Source organism: Nyctereutes procyonoides, unplaced genomic scaffold (assembly GCF_905146905.1).
Source record: "Nyctereutes procyonoides isolate TBG_1078 unplaced genomic scaffold, NYPRO_anot_genome, whole genome shotgun sequence".
Classification (NCBI taxonomy): Eukaryota; Metazoa; Chordata; class Mammalia; order Carnivora; family Canidae; genus Nyctereutes; species Nyctereutes procyonoides.
The window spans coordinates 2,804,003-2,827,145 of record NW_026575117.1 but is presented as its reverse complement, the minus strand read 5'-3'; the positions used below and the strand labels follow the sequence as shown (position 1 = coordinate 2,827,145).

Here is a 23,143-nt window from a genome sequence, read left to right as displayed (position 1 = left end):
CACATCAGCACCCACAGGAGCAGACCAACGTGAGGCGTGGCCCACCCCCAAGTCATGTCCATGGAGAATTCTGTAGCCACAGGCTTGCATGGCGTGGATCAACTTTGGGATATAGGGTGACTTCCAGGGATATTGTCCCTTGCTTCCTACTCCTAGCTGCTATGTAGTTTCAGCTTCCGTATTTTTTTTAAAGATTTTATGTATTTATGTATTTATTTATTAGAGAGAGAGAGAGAGAGAGAGAGAGAGACAATGCAAGCAAGGGGAGGGGCAGAAGAAGAGGAAGAGAATCTCAAGCCGACTCCCCACTGAACACGGAACGCAACGTGGGGCTCGATCTCATGAACCCCGAGATCGTGACCTGAGCTGAAGCCAAGAGTCAGTGGTTCAACCAACTGCACCACCCCCCAGGTGCCTCTTGGCTTCTGTATTCTTGAATCAGGAAAGGAGGGCTGCATACTAAGAAGTGAGCGAGTGTGAGAGAATGAGCTTTTTTTCCTTGATCTCCAAGTCTTCAGCCTCTGGTTATCCTGTAGAGACCACTTCTCAGCACCGCAAGCTCCCGTGAATGCCGTCGTTTTATTTGATTCACTGCTTAGAATCTTCAGCACGACCCGTGGTTTCTCTCTACTGACCCAGAGTCCTCTTCTCCTTCCCCTAAGTTGGAGAAGCAGTGGGAGGGAGAGGGAATGTGGGAGGAAGACAGAGCAGGAGGGACAGATCACCTGGGGGGAGGGAGCAGGGAAGCCTGGGTCTGTTTCCCAAGGGATGTATCCCAAGTGTGCTCTCAGCAGGGAGCATCTGAGCATCATCATAGAGCATCATCATCATCACATCCCTGCAGGTGTACTGGGGGCGGTGACAGCAGCAGAGGCCTGTGGGCGGCAGATCAAGGTGAGGGCAAGGTCGGTGGGAGGGAGGCAGGGTGTCTGCAGCCTAGAAGTTGCTCAGGCAGCGTGGTACATGCGGTCAGTCTCCCACCCTCCCTGAGGCCAGCTCAGGCTTACTTGCGCATTCCTCCCAAGAAAAAACAGAAGTAGAGGTTAAACAGCCCCACTGGAGGGTTTTGTTTTGTTTTTAATCGGTATTAAACATGCTAAAATCACACAGAGTGGCTAGTCCACTTCTGCTCCGACTCCATGGTGAGGGGGAAACTACAGGGGTCACTCGGTTGGTGTGGCCTCGAGGGATGGCTAGATCTGGGCGGTTAGAGGTAGGCAGGTTAGCAGAAATCCGTCTAGTCCCTTCCACCAGCAGTAGCTGTGTCTCCAGAAAGCTCCCCTCCGTCACCTTTCTTTCCTCCCCACATCCCCTCGAGTCCCATCTCCCTGCCTGCGGCCCTCTGAGCCTCTTCTGCTTCTGCCCCTTATGGTCCTCCTCCAGATGATGAAGGACGCTTTTTCTGGCCTCCACCAGGCCCAGGATCCCTGCCTTGGAGTTCGTCTACTCAGCATGCACTAACGTGGAAGGTGCTCGATCTGGGTCTGCCTAGAGGAGACGGAGGCTAGGGCCCCCACGGAGGAGGGAGGGCGGGTGTGGTGGTACGAGAGGGTGTGAAGAGCAAACACACGTTACCTGAAGTGTGAATGTTGTAACGGGCAGGACAGGGCCGAGGCCCACCTCAGGCACCCTTCTCTGAAGGCTTCCCCCTCCCTCCCACACTGCCAGGGGTCCCTCCCTCTCTGGCCCCAGAGCCTCTTGCTCTTCAATGTCACAGGCCGGGCATAGGGACTGATCAAGGAGGCTTATCCCAAAGAGAAACTGGTCCTCCCTTAGGCAAGTGGCTGCCAACTGATTTCTTCATCTTTCCTTACATTCCTTGTGCCTCCGCTGTTGCAATGGCTTGAGGAGGGACCAGAGAAAATAATACATAAGGGTTGACTGTGCCTCAACGAGAGGCGAGAGGGACAAAGAGACAAGGTATATGGGAGTCAGAACTGCAGAGAAGGGGAGAGAAGGGAGAGGGTGAAGGGCAAGGCTGCTTGTTCAGGAGCTAGGATCCTTTTTTCTTTTCTGGAATCTCCGGAACTTGCCCTGAATAGCAAGGGCGGCCTTCTCTGTTTCCGGCGCCGTCAGATCAATGTCAATCTCTTCCTCCTCCTCAGCCTTCTTGGCATTGCCAGCTTTCCCTGCAGATAGTTGAGAGATTCGTTAACGAGTAAACCTGCTGCCCCCACCCCTTTCTCGAGGCCTCAAATACAGTGGTTAGCGTCGGCCTCCTGCTCGGCTCTGGGAGGGTCTCCAATCTTTGCCAGGACTGAGAGCACCTGATTACCCTCCCTGGGAGCCTGACTCAGGGCACCCAAGCTGAGAACTAGCTCTAGTTACTTAGGAGCTTTGCTGCTCTTAGACCAAGACGACAAATGTCTTCTACCGCCACTTATTCCTCAATCTTACAATTCAGAGTCCCAGAGCATATGCACTCACTTTCCCCAGCTTTCCCTCAATTTCTGATTCAGACAGTGGCTGGACTGTCTGATAGGCTTCTTCCTACCACACTGCCTGTTTCCAAGCACTCCAGAGCCAGTTTCCAAAAATCAGAGTGTATATACTGGTAGATTTACTTCTTAGGAAAAAGTGGAAGAAAGCCTATGGATGTAGTAGTTCTCAGGCCTTGTTTCCCTAGCCCACATTCCTGTCCCAATTATACCTGACTCCAGGAGCTCCCGGACTTACAGCCCTACCTGCCTTCATGTCCCTGGCTTCACCAGCTCTATACACTGCCTGGCCAGACTCCACTCACCCTTTTCCTCTGGGCCAGGTGCCTGGTTGGTTGCTGGGGATGTTTTGGTGTTAAGCTAGGAGAGAAAAATCGGAGTATTAGATAGTCACAGAAATATTATGGCGCCATCCCCTTGGGCTCATCATCAACAATTTCAAGTCCTCCTACTACCAAGTACTTTCCTTAGTCTTTTGAAGAAGTGGATCTTAAGATCAGAGAGAGGGAGAAAAGTCATCAAAATTCATTCAACAAGCATGTAGTGGTGCTGGGGACATAGTAGAGGACAAAACAGACAAAACCCCTGACCTTGCGGACTTTACACTCCAGTACACAGAGAGAGAAACAAAATACCAGGTTAGGTGGTGATGTGTTACAGAGAAAAGACAGGGAAGGGGGCAGTGAGTGCTGGGGTGGGAATGGAGAAACACAGTTTTACACAGAGTGGTCAGCAAAATCCTGTCTGAAAGTGGCATTTGAGCCAAAAGCTAAAAGAGATAAGGGAGGAAGGGTTCACTAAGTCCGGGCAGGAGCTTCCAACAGCCGTGGGCGGAAGTGAGCTGAGCCTGTTTGAGGAACAGCAAGAGACCAATGGAGCCCAGTGGAGAGAGGCAGGAAAGGGGGGAGGGGGGGAGGATGGAGATCAGAGATAATTGGGCTGGGCAGATTATGTACGGCCTTGGGAGCCTACTTAAGGAGTTTGACTTTTACAAATGAGATGAGAAAGCACTGGAGACCTTCAATTTGCACAAAGGGGGCACGAGGGAGGAAGCAAGAAAACTAGAGTTATTGCAGACAACTCGGTAGGAGACAATGGTTGCTTGGGTGGGCACGGAGGCACTGCAAATGGTGAGAAGTGGTTCGATCCCAAGTATATTTTCAAGCCATGACCAAAGGGACTGGTTGATGGGATAAGTGCCATTTGGAGGAAGGGCTCAAGGATGACTCCAAAGCATTCGGCCTGAAGAACTGGAAAAATATAATAAATAAATAGAATTGTCATTTCTCCAAATAGAGAAGATGGCAGGAGGAGCAGGTTTTAGGAAAAGGATCAGGAGCTTGTTTTTGCACAAGTGTGAGAGGCCTATTAATCACTCAAGAGGAAAAGCTGCTGGATATCCAGGAGGAGTTAAGGAGCAAGATCTGGCCTAGAGATAGAAATTAGGCCGTTATGAACATATGGATGATATTTAAAGCCATCAGACTGTGAGATCGCCATCAGATAAAGAGAAAAGGGTCATATCCTGGGGCATTCCAGTGATTAGAGGCTGCAGAAATGAGGAAAAATCAGTAAGGAAAACAGAAGTCAGGTAGGAGAAAAGCCAAGAGATGACAGGAATTCAGAAGACATTTGAAGAAACTATTTCCAGCAGGAAAGAGTGATTAATTATGTTTAATTCTGCAGGTAGGCCAAGTAAGATGAAAACCGGGGATTGGGCAGCCCAGGTGGCTCAGCGGTTTAGCGCCGCCTTCGGCCCAGGGCGTGATCCTGTAGTCCCAGGATCAAGTCCCACGTCAGGCTCCCTGCATGGGGCCTGCTTCTCCCTCTGCCTGTGTCTGCCTCTCTCTCTCTCTCTCTCTCTCTAATAAATAAACAAAACCTTAAAAAATAAATAAAAATAAACTTAAAAAAGACTGGGGATCCATGACTGGGTTTTGCTATGAAGAAATCATTGGTGGCCTTGACAAGAGAAGTCACAGTGGAGGAAGGAAGAAAAAGTCTGGTTAGAGTGGGTTCTTGAGGGAAATGGAGAAAGACTGAAGCGGCAAATGCAGAAGGAGCTCCAGGAAAAATGGGGATGGCGGTGTGTGGTTTGAGGGGGGATACGGGTCACGAGAAGATCTGATTTAAGATGGCAGAAATTACAGAGTGTTTGTGTTTTTATGAAAATCATTCAGTAGAGGGGCACCTGAGTGGCTCAGTCGGGTAACCGTCTGCCATTGGCTCAGGTCATTAAAAAATCTCGGGGTCCTGGGATTGAGCCCTGCATCGGGGTCCCTGCTCAGTGGGGAGTCTGCTTCTCCCTCTGCCTCTGGCCCTCCCCCTACTAGTACTCCTGCTCTCTCTCTCTCCCTCTCGAATAAATAAATAAAATCTTAAAAAAGAAAGAAAGAAAAAAATGATTCAGTAAAGACAAACTGTAGGACAGAAAGAGGATCATTGCTGGAGAAGGAGAAAGGGGATGAGATCTAGTGCCTAAGTAGAGGGGGGCCCTGATCAGGAGCTACGAACAGGTCACCCACTGTAACTGGAGGGAAGACAGTGCTGGCAGGCCCAGAGGCTGGCCCATGGGGACATTCACAAGGTCCCTTCTCATTGCTTCTGTCTTTGAAGGAAAATAGGTAACAAGGTCATCATCCCAGAGGAGGGGGGAAGAGGTATTGGAGGAAGGAAGGGGGAAAGAAGGTACAAAATACTCATCGAGGGATCCCTGGGTGGCGCAGCGGTTTGGCGCCTGCCTTTGGCCCAGGGCGCGATCCTGGAGACCCGGGATCGAATCCCACATCGGGCTCCCGGTGCATGGAGCCTGCTTCTCCCTCTGCCTATGTCTCTGCCTCTCTCTCTCTCTCTCTCTCTGTGACTATCATAGAAAAAAAAACTCATCGAAGAAAAGTAGGAAAGCAAATGCACTAAGGAATGGTAATAGCATTGCTGGGAGGCCCTGGGGCCCTCATAAGGCCAACACGGTGAATTTGAAATTAGATTAGTCAACTGATATGTGTGCTTTTTTCTAACCTCCTGTCCAGATGGAGAGTTAAATTTAAAATAATAGTAATTCCTCTTCCTCAGAACGGTATCAATAGAGCTGCTTCATCTGGACGTTCCCATCGCAAGGTATAATTCATCCTGAGACAGAGTCCCACCCGTGGGCTCCTAGGTACCCTTGGAGTCTGTTTACTCATTTCACCATCTGATTCCTTACTCTTTGCCAAAACACAGGAACTGAGTGCTCTCACGAGGGTTTTATCATCTCATCCTTAGAATAGACACGTGGAGTGTACAGCATTATCCGTCCTTTTACTGATGCAAACCTTTGTTGAATGACTGCCATATACAAGGGCCCTGCTTTAAGAAGCGGAGGGAATCCAGTTTATGTTACATAGGTGGTGCCATTTATGCCCTATTTTGATAAACATTGATCAACCACTTACTTGGGTTTGGTTCTGTGCGCTAATAGAGTATAGAAGAAACACAAGATTCATTTATTCAACCAATACATCCGTGCTTCACACATGTCAAATGTTATTCTAGACACTGGGATACAGCAGTGAGCAAAATAAAGTTCCTGAACTCATTAAATAATTATGCCAGTTAGTGACATGTTCCAAGAAGGAAAATAAAACAGAGTAGTCTAGGAAGGCCTCTCTGATGAGTGACATTTGAGCAGAGGTTTGAGTGACATATAAAAGCAAGCCATGTGAGTGTGTGGGAGAGGAGCCTTCTAGGCAGATGAAACATGAGGTGGAAAGTTCCTGAGGCAGGTTTTGTGCCTGGTGATGTTCAAGGAAGGCTCAGACAACCAGCATGGCTGGAGCTGAGTGAGTCAGGGAGAGAGTAGGAGAAATGAAGCTGGCTGGGTGACCAGAATAGGAATATGTCTGGACCAGAGCAAAGGCTTTGGGCTTTCCTCTGAGTTGACATAAAGGCATTACAAAGTTCGGGGCAGGGGAAAACATGGTTTTTATCTTATTTTATTTCTTTAAATTTAAATTCAAGTAATTGACATATAGGGTATTACTAGTTTTAGAGATAGAGGTCAGCGATTCATCATCAGTCTTGTATAACACCCAGTGCTCATCCCATCGCGTGCCCTCCTCCATGCCCGTCACCCAGTGACCCCCTCCCCCTACCACCTCCCCTCCAGCGACTCTCAGTTTTTTTCCTATGATTAAGGGTCTCTTATGGGGGCAGCCCCGATGGCCCAGTGGTATGGTGCCACCTTCAGCCCGGGGTATGATCCTGGGGTCCCGGGATCGAGTCCCACATCAGGCTCCCTGCATGGAGCCTGCTTCTCCCTCTGCCTGTGTCTCTGCCTCTCTCTCTTTCTGTCTCTCATGAATAAATAAATAAAATCTTTAAAAAAAGTCTCTTACGGTTTGTCTCCCTCTATCTCATTTCATCTTATTTTATTTCTCCTCCCTTCCCCTATGATCCTGTTTTGTTTCTTAAATTCCACATGAGTGAGATCATATGACAATTGTTTTTCTCTGACTTATTTTGCTCAGCATAATACCCTCTAGTTTCATCCATGTGGTTGCAAACAGTAAGATTTTTTTTTTGATGGCTGAGAGTAGTCTATTGTATATATACACCACATCTTTTTTTTTTTTTTTACACCACATCTTTTTTATCCATTCATCTGTCAATGGAGATCTGGGCTCTTTCCATAGCTTAGCTACTGTGGACATTGTTGCTATGAGCACTGGGGTACGTGCAGGTGCCCCTTCGGGTCACTACATTTGTACCTTTGGGGTAAATCCCTAGTAGTGCAATTGCTGGGTCGTACTATTTTCAACTTTTTGAGGAACCTCCACATTGGTTTCCAGAGCGGCTGCACCAGCTTGTATCCCCACCAGCAGCGTGAGAGGGTTCCCCTTTCTCTGCATCCTCGCCAACATCACCATTTCCTGGCTTGTTAATTTTAGGCATTCTGACCAGGGTGAGGCGGTACCTCAATGTGGCTTTGATTTGTACTTCCCTGATGCTGAGTGATGTGGAGCATTTTTTCATGTGCCTGTTGGCCATCTGGATGTCGTCTTTGGAGAAATGGTTTGACATCTTTTTAAAGAATCACTGTGCTAGGGCGTCTGGGTGGTTCATTCAGTTAAGTGTTTGCCTTTGGCTCAGGGCATGATCCTGGGATCCTGGGATGGAGTCCTGCATCGGGTTCCCCACAGGGAGCCTGCTTCTCCCTCTGCCTGTGTCTCTGCCTCTGTGTGTGTGTGTGTGTGTGTGTTTCTCATGAATAAATAAATCAATATTTTTTAAGTTAGGGGCAAGAAAGAAAATAATAATTTAAAGTAAAACAAAAATTATTAACAAGTATTTTTAAAGTAGGTTGCAAATTGAGAGGGTCCAATTTTGTAAAAGATATACACTGCTTACCTATCTATCTACATTTTTATTTAAAAATCTGGAAGAACATTTACAAAAATGTTCCTGAAACTCTTCGGAATTCCTGGGAGTCTCCATTTGACCAAAAGAAAGGGTCCATGACAAGCAAGGTTGTTCCTGTGATTCCCGGGAGCCGGCCGGTCATTGCTTTCTTCCCCTGTGATCTTGTTGTGGTCAGAGTCATTATTTGTCTTGCACACGATCAATACCACGGCCCAGCAGTCACCTACATGACACGTCCCGCTCTGGTACACTGTCATCGCAAGAGGTTTGTCCACACAGCAAAAGCAGGGCATGGATGGGTAATGGGCTAACCATGGCCAGACAAGAGGGTCATGGGTCAAGAGGCAAATTCTATAGTCCCATGATCTCTGACTTCGGATCCTATTTCCTCTATTGCCGGCAAATCCCCGACTCTGATCCTTGCTTTAACTGTTATCCCTCTGTCTGAGGCTAAGCCTGTTCCCTTAATCCACCAATTCTTTTCTCTCACCCCAGGCCCTCCCCTTTGCCGGAAAATCTGGACTCAAGTCTAAATATCTCCCCTCTGATGGCGGTCTCTTCCTCTACTTTGCTTCTTGGACCAGCTCATCTCGAGCACCTTCCAAGCTGGAATATGTGTCAGGACAGAACCACTCAGGCCACTGCTTTCCCTCCGCCCTGCCAGCTGTCCCCCTTCCTGGGTCTCTCCTGAGATGACTGACCCTGGAATGGGGCCATGGCTCAGATGCTGTCAGGTCCTCCAGGGGCTCCCAGCTCCATTTGGCTTCAATTTATGAGAGGGTGTCAGGGAGACCAGAAAAGGGTGCTATAGGGCAGAGAAACCCCTATTGCTCACGATGCCCCTCGAGATCTCCCTGGTACCTTCCACTGAAAAGGAGTATGCTGAGTCTCTACCCTCGGCCCCTCCTCCCTCCGCCCTCTGCAGCCAGGTCTCAAAATAGCCACTTGGAACACGGGTCGGCTAGATTTCATTTTTGGTGGTTTGCTGAGGTGGGGGAGGCAGCCAGGCCACAGGTTGTCGGCTCGCACACTCTTGGTAGTGCTCGGCCCTCTGCTAGTGCCTGGTCTCTGCCCCAACCCTGTTTTCCAGAAACCCAGCAGTTTTAGGTGACTCGGGGTCCTCTGGGTACATCACCCGAGAGCAGTCAGACTGACTGCACTGTGGGTAAACCGAGGCACAAGGGCTGCCCCGGGAGAGCGCCTCCCACGGAAAGCAGGCCTTCCCGGACCGGTGCTAACCCACAGGAGCAGGGACTAGGGAGCACTTCTCCGCCTCTCTGCCTCGTACCTGGCCAGGTATGGGTCACTAACTCTCAGGTGCTCTTCTACATCGTTCACCACTGAGCTCTTCTGACCTGTAGTAACAACCGCGAAATGGGTCAGCAGACCTGTCCTCTTCCTCATAGGACCCGGCAGGAGAGCCAGCAGAAATCCCGGACTGCAGCACGCCACCTCACCTGGCCTTATTAATAATCGCACGTGCGATCCCTGCTATGTGCCAGTCACGTTTCTACACTCTACAAACACCGGCAGGCTGCGTCATTATAACAGGCCTACGAGACGGCCGTTGACAGTGTTCTCATTTCACGGGTAAGGACGCTGAGCTAAGAGAGGTTCATGAACTTGCCTGCGGTCATACAGCTAAGAAGTAGCAAAGCCAGAGTTTGAGTCAAGACAGTGACTCCGGGGCACCTGGTGGCTCAGTGGTTGAGCGTCTGTCTTGGGCTCAAATCCTGGGATCGAGCCCCACATCGGGCTCCCCGCAGGGAGCCTGCTTCTCCTCTGCCTGTGTCTCTGCCTCTGGGTCTCTCACGAATAAATTAAAAAAATTAAAATAAATAAAATAAAATAAAAGAATCTGACCCCAGGCCATGCCTACTGACTCAATCCTACTCTTCCAGTTGAGCTGACCGCCCTGATTTTGGCTTTCATCTTCAGTGGGCCTCCTGACCCCTGAGGCACAGATATAACCTGAGGCTACGTTCTTCACTCCCAGGGCCAGATGCTAGCTAGACCTTCAGATTCCTCTAGGACCATGCCTTGAGGAACCCCAATATCTAAAAGTTAGGGGGATCTTTTTAGGGCCATCCCATTGGTTTCCATTTCAAATGACTTCCTCACTTAAGTTCAAGTCTGTTAATTCACATTTCTAGTGAGCTGGGGAGCTTGGTTCACTTCAGCCTCACCCCGCACACAGGACTCAATCACTTCTCTCTCTCATTTTTTTTTTAAGGTTTTATTCATTTATTCCAGAGAGACAGAGAGAGAGAGGCAGAGACAAGCAAGCTCCATGCGGAGAGCCCGATGTGGGACTCTATCTTGGGACCCGGGAATCAAGACCCAAGCCAAAGGCAGCCACTCAACTGCTGAGCCCCCCAGGCGCCCCACACCAAACACTAATTAGCAACTGTGAGGCCCATCAACTCTCGCCTTCCCCCAGAGGGCCACACTTTGTTGCCTTGCCTACCTTCGTGTATTCCTTTTCTCCCCACCTTGGGGCCTGACGTTCTCCAAAGTTCCATTCCCATCATCTCACCGGGAGCTGTTGGTTCCCCGTGAGGATCCTCATTTCCTCTGCAGCTCAAAGTTGTGGACTTTGCCTTCCCACGGGGAAGGCAGAAAAGGAGAGGCCAGGCCTGGTAGCTTAAGGCTCTCCTGTCTTCAGGCTTTGAGGCTGCAGAGAGGGATCTGATCTGGCAACTGCATCCTTTCCCTGTAGGGTACCTCCTCCCAGGGCATTCATCAGCATTCAGGTGAATTCTCATCCCCTCAGGCTTTTTTTTTTTTGTTTTTATTATTTTTATTTTTATTTTTCCCCCAGAGCTTTATTTTTTTATTTTTATTTTTTAAAGATTTTATTTATTTATTCATGATAGTCACAGAGAGAGAGAGACAGAGAGGCAGAGACACAGACAGAGGGAGAAGCGGGCTCCATGCAGAGAGCCCGACATGGGATTCGATCCCTGGTCTCCAGGATCACGCCCCGGGCCAAAGGCAGGCGCCAAACCGCTGCGCCACCCAGGGATCCCCACCCAGAGCTTTAGATCCCATTCCCCTCTCGCCTTCTCCGGAGTCCTTGTAACTGTTCTCACTCTCTTATATAGAGAATTTCTCCCTCTCTTTAAAGAACGGGGGGGGGGGGGGGGGGGGATGGGGGACGGGAGGCTTCTTTAATCTGAATTCCTTCTTCAATTAGAAGGAAAAGAGGGAAAAGAAGCAGGTCTAGGACCATGCCTTGAGGAACCCCAATATCTAAAGGTTAGGAGGATCTTTTTTAGGGGGATCTTTTTAACAAATATTAATAGCCATATTTAAAAATACCGCCCAAAAAACAAAACAAAAACCGCCAAAAAAAACCTCGATCTAAACCTTGTACTTCATACAAAAATTAACTCCAAATGCACACAAAACTTAAAACTATAACACTTCTAGAAGAAAACAGAAAAATAAAAATCTTTGCAACCCTGGGGTAGGCAAAGATTTCTTAGATATACCAAAGGTAGAATCCGTAAAAGAAAAAATATATATAAATTAGACTTTCTCAAAATTAAGAACTCCTCTTTGTTTTTTTTTTTTGTTTTGTTTTTCAAATTTGTATTTAAATTCTAGTTAGTTAGCATATAGTGTAATATTGGTTTCAGGAGTAGAATTAGCAATTCATCACTTACATACAACACCCAGCAACTCTGTTTTTTATCATTAAGAGTCTCTTAGGTTTGCTTCCTTTTTTCCTCCTTCCCACATGTTCATCTGTTTTGTTTCTTATATTCCACATAGGAATGAAATCAATAGTATTTGTCTTTCTCAGAATGACTTATTTCACTCAGCATGACACACTCTAATGCTATCCATGTCGTTGCAAATTTTCAAGATTTCACTCTTTCTGTTGGCTGAGTAATATTGCAAATTTTCAAGATTTCATTATTTCTGATGGCTGAGTAATATCCCATCATAATCTATATCTTGGGACGCCTCGGTGGGTCAGCGTTTTGGCGCATGCCTTCGGCTCAGGGTGTGATCCTGGGGTCCTGGAATCAAGTCCCGCATAAGGATCCCTGCATGGAGCCTGCTTCTCCCTCTGCCTATGTCTCTGCCTCTCTCTCTCTGTGTGTGTGTCTCTCATGAATAAATAAAATCTTAAATAAATAAATAAATCTCACACCTTCTTTATTTATCGGTTGACGGACTTTTGGACTCTTTCCATAGTTCGGCTATTGTAGGTGATGCTGCTATAGACATCAGTGTGCCTGTACCCCTTTGAATCTGTAATTTTGTATCCTCTGGGGGGGTAAATACCTCGTAGTACAATTGCTGGATCACAGGGTAGCTCTACTTTTAACAAGAACTGCTCTTTGTTTTTGTTTTAAGATTTTATTTATTTATTCATGAGAGATACAGAGAGAGAGGCAGAGACACAGGCAGAGGAAGAAGAAGGCTCCATGCAGGGAACCCGACGTGGGACCCGATCCCGGGTCTCCAGGATCATGCCCTGGGCCGAAGGCAGGTGCTAAACCACTGAGCCACCCAAGGATCCCCTCAAATACTTTTTAAAACACCTCTACTGCCTGTTTTACAGAAACCTCAAACTCTAGGGGCACCTGAGTGGCTCAGTTGGTTAAGCGACTGGCTTTTGATTTTGGCTCTGGTCATGATCTCAGGGTTGTGGGATGAAGCCCCAGGTCGAGTAGGCTTGTCCCTTTCCCACACACCCCCCACCCATTTGCATGCTCTTTCTCGCTCTCCAATCAATCAATCAATCAATCAAATCCTTAAAAAAAAAAAAAAAGGCAGCCCAGGTGGCTCAGCGGTTTAGCGCCAACTTCAGCCCAGGGCGTGATCCTGGAGACCCAGGACTGAGTCCCACATCGGGCTCCCTGCGTGGAGTCTGCTTCTCCCTCTGCCTGTCTCTGCCTCCCCACCCTCCATGTGTCTCAAACTGGAATCATAATCTTACTTACCCAACCTTCTTCTTCTTCTGCAAATATTCTCTATCTCACCCACTTTTACAAGTCAGACACTTGGCAGTCAGTCTTGATATCGCCCTCCCTTCACATTGCATATCCGGTTCAGTATTAACTCCTGTTAACTTTGTCTCCCACATATCTCTGACTCCATTCACTTCTCCCCACTGCTAGGACCTAACACAGTTGTTTCCTATGTGGACCACTGCAACAGCCCGAGGGGGTACCGATGCCCTTACGATAAATAAAATCCTTGAAGTGGTTGAAAGGGCTCTACATTATGCAGCCTCTCGTTACTTCAGAAACCTCATGTCTGGAACATGCCTGGTCCCTTTCCACCTCAGGACCTTGGCAGCTGCTTCTCTTATCCCCTGTTTCCCTTTTATTTAGTTAATTCCTGCTTATTTTCAGAGCTCCCCTCAAGGGCTCCTTCTCCCAGGAAGCTCTTCTCAGCTCCCCAGACTCAACTAGGGCCTTCATTATGTTTTAATAGCACTGAGATTTCTCATTCAGGTGCCCCCTGAATGTATTCTCTTCCATTTCTGTGCAAGTTTGTATGTGGAGAGGGGCTGTATCTATCTTATTTGCTACTGTACCCCGGGGTCTAACACAAGGCTTTCCCACATGATATACACTCAATACTTGTGGAACGAATGAAAGGAGTTCCCAGTCTGTTCTACTTGCCACCTCATCTAGGTTTCTGAAATCAAAGTTGTATTCAGATTGCTGAGGGCCTCGACATAACTGGTTCAGAGATTGTGAAAAATATTAGAAGCCAGGTCACTGCTTTTCCTCAAGTTCCACATGTGCCTAAAAAGGAGCTGAGGATGAAGGAGAACTTCTCTAGAAGTGTATTTCCTATTATCTGTATAAGAGCTACTGTATAGGGGCACCAGGTGGCTCAGTTGGTGAAGCATCTGCCTCTGGCTCAGGTCATGATCCCATTCTCCCTCTCCCTCTGACCCTTCTCTGCACTTGTGCTCTCTCTTTCTCTGTCTCAAATAAAGAAGTAAAATCTTAAAAAAAAAAAAAAGCACTACTGTGTATTTGCCTTCTCTTCTCCGCCCTTCCCACCCACCAGATTGCCATTCCCTTGAAAGCAAAGTCCATAGTTAACCATTTATTTGTGTATCATGGTAATAGCAACCTATGTCTTGCGCAGAGTGGGAACTCAATATTCATGTGAATTCAAATTTTATTAAGCCTCAAATTCCTGGAAGGAGCATTATGGCATATTAGGTAGAGCTAGACAGATCTAGTTTCATATCCTGGATCTGCACTATCTTCAAATCCCGGCCCTGCCATTCCTAGCTGTGTGGCATTGGGTAAATCACTTAGCCTGGCTGTGCTCAGGTCTCTCATCTTCAGAAAGGATATAATACCTATTTTGGAGAGTGAAAAGAACTGGAGGAAATGTATGTAAAATGCCTAGCATGTATCAAATAGTTATTATCTTGAAGCAATATAACGCTGGGTTATATAGAAGAATAGGTCAAGGGGCACCCACGTGGTGGTACAGTCAGTTTAGTGTCCAATTCTTGGTTTCAGCTCAGGTCATGATCTCAGCGTCATAAGATTGGCCCTACATTGGACTCCATGCTCAGCACCGAGTCAGCCTGAGACTCTTTTTCCTTCTCCTTCCTCAACTCTTATCTAAAATCAATAAATAGGGCAGCCCTGGTGGCGTAGCAGTTTGGGGCCCCTCTGCAGCCCAGGGAGTGATCCTGGAGACCAGGGATCGAGTCCCACATCGGGCTCCTTACAGGGAGCCTGCTTCTCCCTCTGCTTGTGTCTTTGCCTCTCTCTGTGTGTGTGTGTCTCTCATGAATAAATAAATAAAATCTTAAAAAAAAATAAAATAAAATCAATAATAAAAAAAAAAAGACTAGGTCCAGTCACTGGAGATTCGTATGGTTAAAGTCCTGGAATCAAAGCCCAGAGTAGTCACCGAGTTCATCTTCATTAAGGAGAACTGAAGGAGGAAGACGATGCTGGGATTGCTCTAAGGACCCTTGGAGACTGTAGGAGCTTCATAACTGATCTCTTTTTACTGTAAACCAAAGCTAGAAATCAAAGTCTCCATCATCCCTATGTTTGTTCCCAGAAATGCTGACGATGGCTCTGGTAAAGGGCCCAACAACAGTCTGTTGGATGGAAACCTCATTTTGTCCAGCAGCTGCCTGGGTCTGGAGCCCTGAAGCCTCCCGGAGCCACTCCCAGGTGTGCAGGAGGGGTGTCCTGAACAGCACGTCCATAAAGGTTCACACTTTATTTCAAAGAACCCAAGATATGACATACTTTTTTTTTTTTTAATCATAAAGATGGTTGTGCAGGGGGCACCTGGGTCACTCTATCAGTTGGGCATCCACCTCTGGCTCAGGTCATGATCCCAGGGTCCTGGGATCGAGCCCCGAGTGGGGTTCCCTGCTCCAGCTTCTCCCTCTCCCTCTGCTGCTCCCCCTGCTTGTGTGTTCTTTCTCTCAAATAAAGAAATAAATAAAATCTTAAAAAAAAAAAGATGTTTGTACAAATCCATCCATTGCCTCAGGAGGAGGGTTTGTAGGTATTGTCTTGGCAAAGCACCTGAGAACAGTCAAGCCGGGGTAACTTAAGTGCTGTTTCCCTGCCACCACCACCGGGGAATAGGTACCTTCTCACGTTAGGCCTGACTCTCCCTGCCTCCTTCTTGGGCTGTGTTTCTCCTTTCTTTGTCTTTTTCATCTTTAATGGTGTTGCCACAGCAACCAGTGTCACCAGAATAGGCAAGAGAGTGTCACCGGCTCTGCTCCCAGCAGCAACTTAGAACTAACCTTGGGGAAGGTAAACTACCCAGATTTCTCTAAACTCCTCTTCTCCTCTTCCCACCGGGCTCTTAAAAGAGGTTCACAGATTGTTAACAGCAGCAACTGGAAGGAACAAAGGAGCACCTCATCATACCTCGATTTGCATGATCCAGCTTGGATGCTTTGCAAATGAAAACACATCACATACACATTCTAGTACTGCTGGACTCCCTTGGTTCCCGTGAATATGCACAGGTCCTCAGAATCCTGCCCTGCAGTCCAGAGCAGGAAACCTAGAAAGGGCCTGAATCCTCAAAGTCCTAAATAGGACCCCCCCCAAACCCCTTCCTTGCTTGTATAAGCTCCCCACTCACTTAAGAGGCACAGAAAGTGAGGGGGACGGGTGTGAGTGCATCGCTTCCAAGTGGTGACAAGGAGGGTCCCCGGGGACCTTTCTTCCCGGATGCTAAATGAAGGTGGCTGCTGAAGGGTTGGGAGGGGCCCCAGGGGCGCCCTGTTGCCCCAGAGGGACCCCAGCCGGCCCTTTGCAGCGCTGCTGGAGCCGGTTCAATTCCTCCAGCGCGGCAACCAGCTGCAGTCCTCGAACAGCCTCAGAAAGACTTGTTCAAGGTCACCCTCCAGATAATAACAGAAGGAGAACTAGGAATTCTTCCTTCGGCTCTATATACACACATTCTTCTCCTAAAATAAGGACTAGAACCCAAATACCTTATAACTCAGATGCCTCCCAAGACAGGAATAGAACCTAAAGCAGTCCGAGCCCCCGAGCCCCTGTCTCCCCAGCCACCCCAGCCCAGTTGCCTGGAATAGCAGTAACCCCCCACCGGCGTCCGACTAGGCCATGCCAGCCCATGGTATGCGGTGAGTCAACAGCCCGGGCGTCCCCCCCCAGCCCCCCCAGCATGGGCCGCCACAGTTTAATGAGTGGTTATTTGTGGTGCTCTGCACACAGCTTGGAGCTGCGCCTTCTACCCCATACTGAGGGCAGGGGGTGGGGGAGAGCGAGTAGTGCCAAAGCATCATTTATTACTATAATCTTCAATGTGCATCCCACCCATGGCGTTAATGTCCCAAAATAAACGTATTAATCCCCCCACAGCCTACAAAGCAAACACTCAGCTGGAGGACTTTGTGTGGGAGGAAGGCAGCACCAAGGACGATGGAGGGGTAAATGGCACCTCTTTTCCCTGGGGGGATGGGGGTGGAGGGGGAGCTGGGACGCCTAGGTGGGCATGCCTTCAGGAGTCAGCCTGGAACGAAGCAATCATCAGACCTCCGGGAGGAGAGCGGGACAAGGTCCAGGTTTTGAGGCACTTGTTTACAGGCACCTGCAGGGATGCAGATCTCTTAGAAAAAGCGGTTTGGGATCTGTTTCTCACTTGGCTTACCCTTGCAGGTAAAATCACTCTGGGCCAAGTCAAGACATTTTGAGCAGCCGGTCTGGAGTACGGATTTAGAAAACCGTGCATGTAGGATCCTGGGGTCCCAGTAGGCTCCCATCACTTACTGGGCAGGTCTAATACATCCTCACGTCTCCCCCTTCTTAGAGTTTTCCTCCCAATGCCCTTGTGGACTCTTGGAAGCCAAGTGGCCAAATGAAGGGCTAAATGTTCAGCGCTTGTTTGGTTAGCAGGGACACCGATTTCACTTTTCCTGCCCTGGGTCCTCCCAAATACTTTAGAGTTAAGAGAATTGCTCTCATTTCTTTCTTTTCAGAAAGGAAACCACTCCTTCCAGTCCCTGATGCTCTGCAGTTAATGGGATCGATGATGGACATCAGAAACGAAGGACTAGGGCAGCCCCGGTGGCGCAGCGGTTTAGCGCTGCCTGCAGCACAGGGCGTGATCCTGGAGACCCGGGATCGAGTCCCACCTCAGGCTCCCTGCATGGAGCCTGCTTCTCCCTCTGCCTGTGTCTCTGCCTCTCTCTCTCTATCTCTCATGAATAAATAAATAAAAATCTTAAAAAAAAAACCACTAAGGACCAAAAAAGGGGCCTCCAGGCTTCCCATACCCCCCCTCAGCACATTCACTGCATCCACTTTTTTTTTTAATTTTTATTTATTTATCCATGATAGTCACAGAGAGAGAGAGAGAGAGAGAGAGAGAGAGAGAGAGACAGAGACACAGGCAGAGGGAGAAGCAGGCTCCATGCACCGGGAGCCCGATATGGGATTTGATCCCGGGTCTCCAGGATCGCGCCCTGGGCCAAAGGCAGGCGCCAAACCACTGCGCCACCCAGGGATCCCTGCATCCACTTTCAAGGTCAGTAGGCATCTTGTGTCAGGGAAGGGGAATACTGGCCCTGCCTAATATTGTACCAAAATGTCTGCTGTTGTTAAAAATTCTCTCATGTTTTTTTTTTAAGATTTTATTTATTTATTTAAGATCTCTCCTTTTTTTTTAAGATTTTATTTATTTATTCAAGAGAGACACAGAGAGAGAGGCAGAGGGAGAAACAGGCTCCCTGTGGGGAGCCCAATGTGGGACTCGATCCCAGGACCCCAGGATCACGACCTGGGCCAAAGCCAGATGCTCAACCACTCAGCCACCCAGGCACCCGTCACGTTGATCTCTTCTCTCTCTCCACGTCCCCCCCTTCAGCATTTACTAAATGACACTGCTTCCATTTCCTGTAGAAAGTATCTGTGATCTGTCCCTTAACAGTTGCCTGTGAATTAAAGCATTCTACACTCACATTAAAGGACTCTGCGGAAAAAAATAAAAAAATAAAAAAAAATAAAGGACTCTGCGGAATCCTTTCACTACGCGAAGTCTGTGCCCTAGTCTTGGTTCTAGCATTGTGTGAACTTTCATAAGGTTTGGGCCTTAGTTTCCTTATCTGTAAGATGAGAAGATGGGATCACACGAGCTTTAGGGTTTCTTACTAAATCTAAAATCATATCACTAAAACGTTTGGATGTATTATTTGAGATTCTCTTGGTGAAAGACATACCTGTATTTCTATCTTGAAAGCTTTTTGCAAACTGAGTTCATTTTTTTTCCATGATAAAATAGCCTCATGAAAGAAGAAAAACAGACTCATGAAAGACAATTTGGAACTACAGAAAAACAGAATACAGAGAAAGGGATTCATAGAACTATTAGTACCTTGAAAAGACAATTACTGACCGGCTCTTTCAACCCTGTCTCCATCACACTCATTAGTCAAGATCCTCCACAGACAGATGTGAAAAATGCATCATGTTTGCATATTTGGACTCCAGCCACATTACTTATGGGTGCCTGCCCCTATAGAGACTTGACATTCTGAGAGGTAAGAGATCACAGCTGCAGTTTAGGAAAAAGAGTCGTCCATATTCCCAGTTAGGAGGCAAGTCATCCACATTTACCAGTGAGAGGCTCCTGCTCGAGCAGCTGGAGGCAACAATCTGGATGGGTGACTAAGAAAGGGACAAGCAAGTTCTAGAACCAGGTTCTGGTTCCCTTACTTTGGAAGACAGACTATTTCCAGAGGTGGAAGGCATCCTATTTTATGTGTCCAGGAGAACCATAATAATAAGATATCAAAGAGAGAGAGAAACTTGGATATCCTCCAAGTCGCTACCAGGTTTCCTAAAAACTGGCTCGCAGAAGACCACGGGATGATATCACCCTGACCAAGCTTCCATTGTGGGGAAGGTCACAGATTCTGACAGATACACCCGGGAAAGAGAATGTGATCCACCAAATGTGATATCCCATTCCTATTACCTAAGAGGACAGCAAGCAGAATGACGAAGGAGGGGGTATCGGTTCTAAGCTCTCTCCTGGTGACATTTCTCACTGATCTGTTCCTTGCTCCAGCCTCTGCCAGCCAAAACACAAGACGGACACCATGAGGACAACCCCCCAGTCATTCGTGACCCCCATTTCTTTTTTTTTTTTTTTAGATTTTATTTATTTATTCATGAGAGACAGAGAGAAGGCAGGGAGAGAGGGAAAAGCAGGCTCCCTGCAGGGAGCCCGATGTGGGACTCGATCCCAGGACCCCAGGATCATGGTCTGAGCCAAAGGAAGACATTCACCCACTGAGGCACCCAAGTGCCTCCATGACCCCCATTTCAACAGAATGACTGCCAGACCCAGGGGTTCCTCCAGCTGGGGCTGCTCAAAGTGGGGAAATGCAACAAGATCACAGGAGAACTTGCAAGTGTGCTGTTAAGTAGCCAGCTACACCGTGTGACAAGGGATTACAGACAGGAGCCCTCAGGGAGTGAATGCATCTCCCATTCCCATCCTTCACTGAAACTAGCGAAAAGTTAACAAAACTCTAAGAGACAAGCTGTGATTCACAGCAATCAAGTCCTGCCTGCAGCTGTGAATACGACAAGCTGGGGATGATGAGTCCCTGCAGCTCCTCTGCGCAGGAATCCACATGCACATCTTCAGGGGCACGAACGCTCTGCTGCAGTATTGAGTGACAGCAAACAGCAACGAAGGCAAAGTGGAGCTGGAGATCCCCCCAGCAGCCTCACCAGAACCCCTACTCTTCGGTTGCCCTAGGTCTGAAGACCGCTCTCCAGCTTTTGTTCTTTGGTTGATTGGGGAATCTCTTACCGAGATCCCCAAACCTCTCATTTCATGCAGTTCCTCTGAAGCCAGAAAATAAGCAGGTGGGGGAGGTGAAACTTATGTAAGATTCAGGGTGCACAGGGCTTTCCTGGGTTAGGCACTTCCGCCTGAGCAATGAGACCCTTGGGGATGCACCGAGAGGAATGAGGCAGTTTGAAGTCTCCCCAGAGCTCCAGAGCCCCGGGCAATATTTCCGTTTTTTATCGCAGCTCTTTCAAGAGGAAGAAAACAGGCTAGGTCTTGGCCTCCAGGGAAGCAGAAACCCTCTGGGGATCTGCTTCAGAAAGAGCTAGTCTCTGTGTACACCCAGGTGGCTGCTTCTGGATTTTATAAATACTCCTCCCTGAAGCCAGGCTCGGCTCCATATTAGAGGGCAGCTTTGACTGCTAAATTGCCAGTTAGAACCAGTTGACTCAGCCTGGGAGGCTGGGCAGCCCTTCACACACTGACAACTAGTCCCCATCCGAGGAGCCTATTGTCACCATTCTACCGAGCTCCTGAGTGAGGCTAGCCAAGCTCAGCAATGAAGTCAAGACTTGACTTTCCCCTCAAACATCAAACTGTTTTCCTTGTCACAGAAATCGCTTTGTCACTCCACCAAAGACCACCGTAAATGCCAGCCCCTGGAGCGTGTCCTACGGAGTCTGTGCACTTCCCCCGAGAAGCACAGGCCAACCACCCATCTTCATGATGGCACAGCCTTCAGCTCACAGAACTCCCAGGGGATGGCTTGAATTGCAACTTTCAGATTTAGAAACACGAGACCGGGCCTTGAACTTCAGCCCTCAGTGAAAACCTCTCTTCTCCTATCAGGGCTGCTCACGTTAGAAGCAAGAAGAAAGAATATTGACCAAAAAACAATTTTTTCCCTTTTCTTTCTGAAACCCTGCCATGGTCAGAGCCACAACTAGCTGAGGGACTAGAAACCACTTTAGTTCATCTGCACCCCCCAGACTAGCTGGATTTTCCAGGATAAACTCAGTGGACATGGCAACCAAGACAACATAGCAGTTGGCGCTAATTGGCTCCCTGGACGACAAGTTTTGGTTCGAGCCAGTAGAGCTCCTACTAAAGATAAAGATCTGAACTGAGACCCGGGTTCCAGGGTCCTGTCCCCCCACTAGCCTGGTATTCTTCAGAATTCATGTGCTCGTTTTCTGTAATATTCCAAAACAGAAAAGAAGAAACAGGGACATAATAACAATAGCTACTGCAAATTGAGTATCTCCTCTGCACCACTGTCCTAAGTACTTTGCATATATTATCTCATTTAATTGGAACAATCCATATTACCCCAATTTTATAGATTAAACACTGAAGCAGAGAAAGGTCTAGTAATCTGCCTAAGGCCATGCCGCTAGTAAGTAGTAGGGCTGGGACCTGGCATAGCTGGGAAGTTGGATTTATCACAAGATCCTGCGCACCAGGAAAGGAATTGCATGGAGCAAGCCTGTGATGCCACCGTCCATACTGGCTTCACCTGGGAAGGAAGGTCCCGGTTTCTGGATCCCACGAACTCATGCAAACAATGGAAGAGGTCTTTCCCAGTCTCTGCTTTGAACCCTTCCTCTTTGGATGGTGTTCTGGGAAAAGAGCACATCCCACTTAATGGACTGGCTCTGGCTCAGAGCGACACCGGGGAGCCTGACAGAAAGACCTGGGATGTGACGAGCACTGCAGAGAGAGGCAGGAGAGAAGGGGACCTCTCTCCGGGAGTGGGAGTGGACGTGCCCCCACGCCCCGGGCTTCTGAAAATCAGACACGGTCCCCCCCATGGTGGAGGGGAGGATGCACCCTCCCTAAAAGGGGAAGAGTGGGGGGGGGTAGGGCTGGAGCTGTCGCTGGATGCCACCTAAGGAGGGCGGGTGCAACACAGCCCTCAGAGAGGGAGCACACGGGCGGCGGGCAGGTGCTCCCCCTGAAGTTCGGGGAGTGAAGGGGAGCCAGAGCGACCTCGGCTGCTAGGACAGACGCAGGAGCATCCCGGGGAGGCGCCCCTCACTGACACCGCAGCGCCCCCGCGCCCCGCAGCGCCCTGCACAGTGCGGGGCTCCCAGCCTCGGGGCTCCAGGGGCTTCCCAGCGCGCCCGGCGGGAGCTTCCAGCGGGGCACTGGGGTGCCCCCCGAGGTCCCCGCGCCCTCCCTGCTCCCCGGCCCCGGGCCGCGGGCTCGCCCGGAGCGGGGTGGGGGCCCCCCGGGCAGCGCGCCTCACCTCGCTCATCGCGGCGACCGGACGGGGCGCGCTGGGCGCCGCACGTGCAGGGGAGGCGAGGGGCCCTCGGGGCTGCGCGGGCGACGGCCGCGGGGGCCGGGCTCCGAGGCGCGCGTCCCGGCCGACGAGAGCAGCCGAGCCTGGTGCGGGGAGCCGCCGCTCCCGCCCCGCAGCCCGCAGCCCGCAGCCCGCAGCCGCGCTCCGGGCCAGCAGCTCCCGCCCCGCGCCCCCGCCCGACCCCGTCCTGGGGATCCGCTCCGCGCGCCTCCGCCGGGTCCGCCTTTTATAGTGGGCGCCGCACCCGCCCCCGGGCCGACCAATGGGAGCGCCTCCTGCCGCGGAGTGACGGCCGCTCGCAGCCAATCGGGGCGGGCCCGGAGGGCTGCTGCATTTCCAAACTAGGGTAAGCCCGAGAGCGGGAAGGGGGGAGGCCGTCGGGGGCCAGAGCGCGGCAAATGCAGGAGCCGGAGCCGGGGAGCAGGGAGGGGAGGGCGGAGGACACGACGGAGGGAAGCGGAGAGAGCGAAGGAAGGAGTGTGCGAGCGTGGGAGAGCCTCGAAAGAGCCGCAGGGCGACCGAGAGGGTACAGGAGAAGCAGGAAACAGGAGTGCAAGGGCCGAAGCCAGCCAGGAGAGGTGGCGGGTTCCCCGGGAGTCTAGGATGGCAGCCTGACAGCGCGGGAGAGGGCTCGGAGGAGAGGCAGACAGGAGCAAGGGGACCGTATTCCCTGGCAGAGAACAGGGAAGTTGGGAAG

General features: G+C 49.5%; 1 protein-coding gene across 1 annotated transcript; it reads right to left on the bottom strand.

The window, feature by feature from the left end:
• Positions 1–1,037: 1,037 nt before the first annotated feature.
• Positions 1,038–22,593, bottom strand: PCP4L1 (Purkinje cell protein 4 like 1). The gene is made up of 3 exons (XM_055334066.1): positions 22,390–22,593; positions 2,744–2,798; positions 1,038–2,129 (listed from the first exon to the last, which is right to left on the bottom strand). The coding sequence occupies exons 1-3, from the start codon at positions 22,396–22,398 to the stop codon at positions 1,987–1,989; spliced, it is 207 nt and encodes a 68-aa protein (XP_055190041.1). The 5' UTR covers positions 22,399–22,593; the 3' UTR covers positions 1,038–1,986.
• Between the last annotated feature and the right edge of the window lie 550 nt (positions 22,594–23,143).

Bases quoted from the DNA above. Each gene is read 5' to 3' on its own strand.
- PCP4L1 (XM_055334066.1), bottom strand. The intron at 2,130-2,743 runs GTGAGTGGAGTC...AACTATCTGCAG, and splicing joins ACCTGGCCCAGAGGAAAAGG to GGAAAGCTGGCAATGCCAAG.